Genomic DNA, 9,417 nt, shown 5'->3' on the forward strand with positions numbered 1-9,417 from the left:
TTAAAACATTTATTTTAAATTGTAATCATATTTCACTATATCATTGTTTTAATGTATTTTTTTTATCAAATAAATGTAACCTTTTTTCAAAAACATTTCAAAAATCAACCCGACCCCAAACTTTTGAATAGTACTGTATGTGCTGAATTCTTCTGGAGTATTCTGCAGTCAAGCAGCATTGTGCAAGGAACAGACCAAAATTGGTACATTCAAGAGTTAATGAGAGTAACAACAATGTGCAATTTATTGATGAATTGTTAATTGTTCTTTTTTGAGTCAGATCTTTTCAACGAATCAGTTGGTCCCGTTCTCAAAGCAGGTTGAAAATATATAAAATTCACTGTAAAAAGTGATCAGATGATCAATTCCACATAACTTTTTATTTTATTTTATAAAAAATAAGTTTATTTGTAGTTTATTTACTTAATAATTTTAAGGTAACAGGTTTCCTCGCTTTTTTTAAGTTAAGTCAACTGATCACTTTTTACAACCGTTTCAGTCGTACGGTTGAAGCAGTTAAAGGGATAATCTACCCAAAAATTAAAATTATGCCATAATTTTGTCATTCTCATGTCGTTCCAAACCTGCATGCATTTGTTTTTTTCTGCTGAACACAAAAGAAGATAGTAGGAAGAATGGTGATGACCAAACAGTTTTGGTTCGCACTGACTTACTTTATTTTTTTTTTTGTGCATACAATGGAAGTCAATGCAAACTGCAACTGTTTAGTTACCAACTAAACAGGAATGACATGAGAGCGAGTAAATTATGACATAATTATGACATAATTATTATCGCTTTAACAGCTCACTCAAGTAATATAAAGTTTGGTTAGTGTCTTATACAAAATTATTGTATAGAAGTATTTGTTTAAATACTATCTTTTCCTCTCTCCTTCCTCTAGGTCCACACCATCACTGGCTGAAGGACTTTATTTTGATGATTTCAATCATCATTGGTGTTGGGGGCTGCTGGTTTGCATACATACAGAACAAATCGTCTAAAGTTCACATCTCCCAGATGATGAAAGATTTGGAGAGTCTACAGAATGCTGAACTGAGCCTGACAGAGCTACAGAGCCGGTGAGCAAAAACAGACAGTAAAAGAGAGACTGTGCCTGTCTGAATAAAATCATGGGCTATTCTGCCTTATTCTTTCATCTGTATAACATCATATTTCATTTATTTTTCTGAGAAGGCTCATTAAGCTCTTTTATTCCTCTATTCCTCAAGGGAATAGTTTATCCTAAAAAGGAAATACTGTCATCAATTTACTCACCCTCACGTCATTCCAGATCTACATGAGTTTCTTCTGTAGAACACAAAAGGAGAGACTAGCTTTAATATGGCACACACACACACAAACACACACACACACACACACACACACACACACACACACGCACGCATGCTCACACGCACGCACATAACAGTAATCTGTCATCAGAGTTGTGAAAGTAAAGTTCATATTGCAGAAATGTACAGTTCTAAAATAATAAAATTATGCAGTTAACTAACGTAGTGTATTAATTCAAGCAGAAGCAATGAGAATGATTAAATTTCGTGATCATAATGATTACAATATATGGGGAATTTGTCAGTTTTGTATGTTGATTCAGAGTTGACGTCATCTGAAGTCCTCGCAAGGTTTGATGTCATCTCCACAGGTGTTGGGTCATCTGAAATCTTCATAAGAGGCTGGATCCAAACTGGTGTAATCTCTAGTTAGCAACAGAAGAGCAAATGAAGAATAATTGCGTAACTGCTGTTCATAACATTTCAAGCAAAAAAAAAAGTTAATCATGTGCATTTGATCATAGTACAGCATGGAGTGCAATCTTATTGAAACCATTACGTGAATGCTCGGCTAAATGTGTGTCTTTAATCTAGATTTAAACTGGGAAATTGTGTCTGAGCCCCGCACATGATCAGGGAAGGCTATTCAAGAGTTTAAGAGCCAAATGTGAAAACTTTCTCCCTCCTTAGTGGACTTTGCTATCCTAGGCATCACCAAAAGCCCAGAGTTTTGCGACTCTATAAAGAGCATGATTGATGATAGCATGATACAAGATTGGTTAAATTCACACGAGCTGAACCATTTAGTGCCTTATAAGTGAGTAGCAATATTTTGTAATTGATACGGAACTTAATAGGCAAATCAGTGTAGAGATTATGAAATGTGGGTTATATGATCATATTTTCTTGACCTGGTGAGAACTCTAGCAACTGCATTTTGGACTAACTGGATCTAGTTTATTGAGGATGCAGGACAACCACCTATAGTGCATTTCAGTAATCCAGTCTAGATGTCATGAATGCCCGAACTAGCTTTTCTGCATCAGATACAGATAACATGTTCCATAGATTGCCGATGTTTCTGAGGGGGAAGAACGCTGTGTTTGTAACTTGTGAAATATGGTTTTCAAAAGACAAATTGCTGTCTTATGTAATTCAAATAGTATTCTAAGAGCTTCCGTGTACAGATATTCGGTCCAATAAGTAATATCTCCGTCTTATCTGGTCTTCCAGTATTTTATATTTTTAACACATTCTGTCAACTTGGATCATTTTGAAATTTCATCTGGTCTTGATGAAATATATAACTGAGTATCATCAGCATAGCAATGGAAACTCCCAAGTTTTCTAATAATATTACCAAGGCATGTATAAAATAGCAGAGGGCCTAAAACAGGTCCTTGCAGCACTCCATACTATACTGGCGTTAACTTAGATAATTCCCTGTTTAAATAAAATTGTAACAGTCAGACAGGTAGGATCTAAACAACTTTAATGCCTGTCCCTGAATACCAGTGTAATTTAGTAATCGATCTAAGATACTGCATATGGAGTCTGTAGACGCAATATGTCAGGTTTGATGTCACACTGTCAATGATGTTGGCGTTACATTCATAATGTTATAAGACATCTATAGTCAAACTTACACGAAGCTATCATATGGCGTGGAATATAGTACACAAGTCATGTGAACAATTTATGATACCATTATGAAGCGTTACAGCCAATATCCACATTCACTTTCATTAAATGGAAAAGAGTGGATAGAATACGGTTTCTTTTATTTTCCACAGACGAAAGAAATCAAAGGTTTGGAACAACATGAGAGTGAATAAATGATGACAGAATATAATAATTATCATTAATAATATATTTAAATTCTAACACACCAGATTTCAGATGTGACTTAAATTGCTCTGTGGTTTCATCAGGTTGGAAAAGGCTCAGGAGGAGAACCGGACAGTGGCGGTGGAGAAGCAGAACCTGGAGCAGAAGATGCGTGATGAGATCAACGGAGCAAAGAGAGAAGCTAGCAGACTCCGTGAGCTGCGAGAGGGGGCTGAATGTGAACTCAGCAGACTCAAGTACGCAGAGGAGGAACTAGTACAGGTAGGAACCAATATAATTCACTCAAGGTATTTCATAGATGTGAGTTGGTCTTTAGTGTGATAAGCCAGACTTTATTCATATTGTAGTTTATTCTGGCTAAGAACTTCCCACCTAAACAGTAAATAGCCTAACTGAACATGTAACACACAGTTACAATTTTTTTGCAACCACAGTTAATTTTTTAGTTAAAGGACACATACAATTACATTTTAATGTAAATTACTTTATTGGCATGATTAGTGCTATTTTGTATACATGGCCATATACAGAGACTACCGTTCAGATGTTTCTGGATCTGTACATTTTTTTAAATGTTTAGAAACACTGAGACTGCGTTTAGTTGATCAAAAATACAGTAAATTGTAAAATATTGTCAAAAGTTTGTATTTGAATATATTTTAAAATGTAATGTATTCCTGTGATGACAAAGCTGAATTTCCGTCCGCCATTACTCCAGTCTTCAGTGTCAGCTGAATTATTTGATGAATATAAAGTTCAAAAAGAAAATCATTTATTAGAAATACTACCGCAATCTTTTTTAACAATTTATAAGTCATTACTGCAAATTTTTATTAAATTAATGCTTCCTGGCTAAATCAAATAATTAATTTATTAAAATATATATATATATTAAGGGCCCCAAACTTTTTAATGGTATTTTAAGAATCAGGTACAGGTACAATTCTACCACAATAGCTAACCAATAATAGACCATTTTATGTGTGTCTAAAAAAGTAATACAGTTTACATGAGCTATGGACATGACACAGTAATTATAAATATATTTTTCAAGCTATTAAAATTGCCTTATAAAATTTAACTTGAGGATTAATATAATACAATGTAATGAATTGCTATGCATCCAAAATTAATTAATTTCGGTAACATTTTATTTCGATAGTCCACTTTAGACATTCTACTAACTATAAGTAACTTTGCAACTACATGTCAACTAACTATCATTAGAGGATTAGTAGACTATCTGCTTAATATTTGCTACACTTTATTTTGTTGGTCCCCCAACAGATATTCTACTGACTATAAGTAACTTGGCAACTACAAGTCAACTTATTCTCCTAACCAGAACCCTAACACCTAACCTAACAGTCTACTAACAGACTACTACACTCTACTAATACTCTAATGACAGTTAGTTGACATGTAGTTGAAAAGTTACTTGTAGTTAGTAGAATGTCTAAAGTGGACTGTCGAAATAAAGTGCAATCTTAATTTCCTGCAGTTTACCATTCCTTGTCTATTGCCTTACAACAGCCCTCTTCTCTAAATACACCACAATATCTTTCCACGATGCAGGTAATATTTAACAAATTCCCCTTGTAATATGTGTTTGTTGGGTATTTCCAGGTGCGAATGGCGCTGAAGAGAGCAGAGAAGGAGATGCAGTCCGATTGGTCGGTGCCTGAAGCCCTGCAGATGTGGCTACAGCTCACACATGAGGTGGAAGTGCAGTACTACAACATTAAAAAACAGAATGCTGAGCAGCAGCTCATGGTCGCAAAGGACGAGGTGAGTGATTTATGTTGTCACTTCCTGTTAGGACAGTTTGTTTTAAAGTTGCTGCCCAAACAACTATAGGTTCTTTGAGTTTATAAAAGATTTACGTCATACTTCAATCCTTATACATTACAAGTGAAGTTTACTTTTCAGTTTTAAACTACCTAAACAAATATCTTTCTTTCTCAGCGACTAACAAAACCGAAGCTGAAACTTCTCCCCTTTAATTTAGATTTCTAATGATGTGGTTAAATTACCTTTTAACTACGTGGTTTGCTTTTCCGTTTGTTATTTGCTTCTGGAATGAGTCATCAGCAGTTAAACTGAAGCAATTAGCAGCCACCGCAGCAGGAGAGATGAGCTTGAGTTCAGTACAAGCAACGACTGGTGCATTTCCATGCAGTATCTTTGGGTTTTCATCACTTGTGTGTTTCTATGTTCATGTTGTGTGAATTTCAGGCAGAAAAGATCAAGAAGAAGAGGAACTCTGTGTTTGGTACCCTCCATGTTGCACACAGCTCATCGCTGGATGAAGTAGACCACAAAATACTTGAGGCTAAGTAAGCACACTTAACAGACATGCAGTCACTTTACCAACCAACCACCCACACAAAAAAGCTAATGGTTTCTCGCATTACATGAAAGCTTATCAGTGTTTTTTTCCTTTTTAGAAAATCTCTATCAGAGGTCACAGCGTGTTTGCGGGAACGTCTCCACCGCTGGCACCAAATAGAGAAATTATGTTGCTTTCCATTAGTTAATAACTCTGGGCTGCCCAGCCTCACCGCCTCGCTGTACGCTGACCACAGCTGGGTGGTCATGCCGCGGATGTCGGTGCCACCCTACCCAATCGCTGGCGGGGTGGACGATCTTGACGAGGACACACCACCAATCATTCCACAGTTCACCTGTAAGTTTATCTCTTCAGGATCAAGATTGTGAGAAATGTTGCGAAAATGTGATTTTACACACACACACATATATGTGACTGCTAATGATCTCTCTGTCCTCACAGCTGCTTTGATTCGACCTCCTCTGACCCGCAACAGCAGTGTTTGTCGTTCTCGCAGAAGTCTTTTGTCTCAGCCTTCATCCCTCTCTGCTGACCCTGACCTGTTGTCCATGGCTTCGGCCCCCCTGGCCTACAGACCCGACGGAGACGAAGATCACATCTTCTTCACTGTAGAAAGGAAGGGGTATGACATCTACAGCTTTTCTTTTTTTCACCTGTTTTTTCCCCCCATTTCTTACAAGAATTTAATTTGATATATAAAGTTTTATATTTAAAAATTCTGTACGTTAATTTGCTTCTTTTTTTTAATCGCATTTATTGTATGTGAGTAATGTCTGTGAATGTACACTACCGGTCAAAAATGTGAATAAATACGTTTTTTATTTTTTTTAAATGTTTTTGAAAGTCTCATATGCTCACCAACGCAGTATTTATTTAATAAAAAATACAGTAAGCTGTAATATTGTGAAATAGTATTTCAGTGTAAAATAACTGTTTTCTATTTTAATATATTTTAGAAAAGTTATTTATTCTTGTGATGGCAAAGCTGAATTTTCAGCAGCTATTTTTCCAGTCACACAATCCTTCAGAAATCATTATAATATGCTGAGTTGGTAATTGGTGCTTAATTATTAATAATATTTCTTATTATTATGAAGTTTTTGCTACACAAATAATACTGTTTTTACCACATTTTGATCAAATAAATAGTGAGCATAAGAGACTTCTTTCAAAAACATAAAACAAAATGATTATTCCAAACTTTTGACTGATAGTGTATCTTTTTTTTAGATTATTATGATGCATTTTGTGTTCTTTTTTTTATGTTTTTGTTACACAGGGACCATCAGGACACATGCTCAGATTCAGACTCTCTCAGTTCCTCTTTGGGCAGGAAGCAGTTCTCTGGTCAAAGTACACAGTGTACATATGTTACGGGCCCGGATACCCCACCACGTAAAATCTCTCGTGAGGAACTTCTTCTCCTGGCGCAAGAGGCCCAGGCTGCGGCCATGGAGACCTTACCTCCTTCCACATCCTCCCCTTCATCTCCTCTTGACTCCTCCTCAGGTCACAAGGGCTCTCCTGACCTTACCCACTATTCCGTCCTCCCAGAATCTCAAAGTTTAACCTTTCAACCTAGAACCAAATCTGTGGCCTATAATGGCATTCTGGAAAAGTCATACAGCATGGGGCAGCTGCCCGCTGGTGGGACGCCACCAGAGGGACATTACCCCTCGATTAGCTCACTCGACATAGAAAGCAAAGCTATCAAGGAGCCCAAGCAACTCCATACCACCTCCTCCCAGGACTCTTGCGATAACGGAGAGAAAAAACGCTCCAAGATCAAGAGCTTGTTCAAGAAAAGCAAAAAGCTGTGAAGAACAGTAGAGAAGAGGATGAAATGGAGAGAAAAAGAAGCCTTAAAACAAAATAAATGAGGGTGATGCTGTCAACCAGAAGCCAAAACATTTTTCAGTTTCTTTGTCCTTTTTTATTTTTATTTAAATGGAATGTAGCTCCATCTGGTTACAGTCCTGGGTTGGAAGCCTTTTTTTATGGTGATTTCTCTTTTTTTAGCCTCACATGGTATGCCTTTGAAGGCCAGAAAATGTCATAGCATTTTGCAGAACATGGCCTCTTCACTGTCTTCTGTTAAGGTTTTGTTTTCTATAAAGTGCACCCAAATTATGTCACTAGGAAGGGGTCAGGAAGTATACCAAAAACAAGAGGAGGGATGAGAGGATGTTGGACGATCAACATTGTACAAATCTCCTTGAAATTTGTCCTAAATGTATGGTGATCCACAAGTGAAAATTCGGTCATTATTTTCTTTCCATCATGCCCTTCCCAACCTGTATGCTTTTTTTTTTTTATGTGGAATGTGGGACACAAAATATATATATATATATATTTTTTTCTCTTTTTTTTTTAAAGAACCGTCTCATAGCTCTTGTCATAAAACCAAGGTTCATAGTGACCAAGGGCTGCTAAACTAAAAAAACACCAAAAAGCAACATAAAAGTAATTTATACAACTCATGTGCTATATTCCAAGTCTTCTGTTCATCTGCGCTTTGCTTTTACTGTTAGCCTATTTACAAATGCTTCAGGTGGATGTTTTTGACTGTTGTGGCATCTCACTGTCTTTTTCTACTTCACCCTGGCACAATCAAACTGCAAGGCGCCATCATTTGAAGACTCTTCAGGTAGGTAGATCTCCAGGAAAAGGATCTGGCAACCCTGGCTTAAACCCTGCTTCTCCACAGTTGACTACAGATCTGCCTCTATCTTAACTGCAATGCTCACATCTTAAAATCCAATCATCAACTGATGGACAGAACTTTTCGGCAATCCGACATTATACATTAATTACATTATGGAAGAACATATCTGTCACTATTTATTTTTCTGTGCAGCTTTCAAAATGGCATGCTATGTTTGGTTACTACACAGTTGATCTGGACAAAACCATAAACCATAGCTTGGTTGGAAGTGCAGATTATAAGTGAAAAATAACTCTAATATCAAGCTGTTTTCCACACATACATATCATATGGCTTTAGAAGACTTGGTATATAAGTCGTATGGACAAATTCTATAGTGTTTTTTGTCCTTTTTGGTGCTCAATAGCCCATGATCACCATGAACTGTGGTTGTATGGCGAGGTCTATGTAACGATTCTTAAAAAAATATATATAAAAATTTGGTGATCCACAGAGAAATTGTTAGCTTTCAGGTTTGGAACGATCTGAGGGAGAGTAAACTGACAAAATTTTCACTTTTGGTTGAACTATTTATTTTATGCTAAAATACAACATATTCCCCCGGTTTCACAGACAAGGCTTAAAGGAATAGTTCAACCAAAAATGAAAATTACCCCATGATTTACTCACCCTCAAGCCATTCTAGGTGAAACGTCTTCTTTCAGATGAACTCAATCTGAGTTATATAAAAAAAATATATATATCTTGGCTCTTTCGAGCTTTATAATGGTAGTGAATGGCGGTCTTGATTTTGAAGGCCAAAAAAAGTGCATCCATCCATTATAAAAGTAATCCTTACGACTCAAGGGGGTTAATAAAGACCTTCTGGCAACAAACTCAAGCTCCTCGTCTCATATCAAAATCCTCCGACAGAGAAGGCCTTTATTAACCCCCTGTGGCCGTGTGGATTACTTTATGATGGATGAATGCACTTTTTTGGACTTCAAAATCAGGACCGCCATTCACTGCCATTATAAAGCTTGGAGAGCCAGGATATTTTTTGATATAACTCCGATTGTGTTTGGCTGAAAGAAGATGAGGGTGAGTAAATCATGGGGTCATTTTCATCTTTGGGTGAACTATCCCCTACAATGCATGTTTGAGCTGTTTTAACTGAAAACAACTTGCACTGACACATCTTAAAATATGTCTGTGTCATTGTTTTGTCTCAAGATGCACACCAGTAATGGTTTTCTTTTCAAAGGCACATTTATACACGC

The 9,417-nt window shown here is 36.7% G+C and overlaps 1 protein-coding gene across 4 annotated transcripts in view; it reads left to right on the forward strand.

Moving 5' to 3' along the window:
* The window catches only part of stim2b (stromal interaction molecule 2b), a 45,155-nt gene extending 37,703 nt beyond the window's left edge, over positions 1 to 7,452 (forward strand). For all 4 annotated transcript variants that reach the window (XM_079590339.1, XM_079590338.1, XM_079590336.1 and 1 more), the window contains 7 exons: positions 905 to 1,082; positions 3,227 to 3,404; positions 4,770 to 4,931; positions 5,379 to 5,479; positions 5,591 to 5,829; positions 5,935 to 6,115; positions 6,773 to 7,452. In XM_079590339.1, the coding sequence (XP_079446465.1) occupies positions 905 to 1,082; positions 3,227 to 3,404; positions 4,770 to 4,931; positions 5,379 to 5,479; positions 5,591 to 5,829; positions 5,935 to 6,115; positions 6,773 to 7,313 (1,580 nt within the window). In that variant the 3' untranslated portion in view covers positions 7,314 to 7,452. The remainder of the gene's footprint in view (positions 1 to 904; positions 1,083 to 3,226; positions 3,405 to 4,769; positions 4,932 to 5,378; positions 5,480 to 5,590; positions 5,830 to 5,934; positions 6,116 to 6,772) is intronic.
* Positions 7,453 to 9,417: the final 1,965 nt, after the last annotated feature.

This window comes from Phoxinus phoxinus (assembly GCF_949152265.1).
Source record: "Phoxinus phoxinus genome assembly, chromosome: 2".
Lineage (NCBI taxonomy): Eukaryota > Metazoa > Chordata > Actinopteri > Cypriniformes > Leuciscidae > Phoxinus > Phoxinus phoxinus.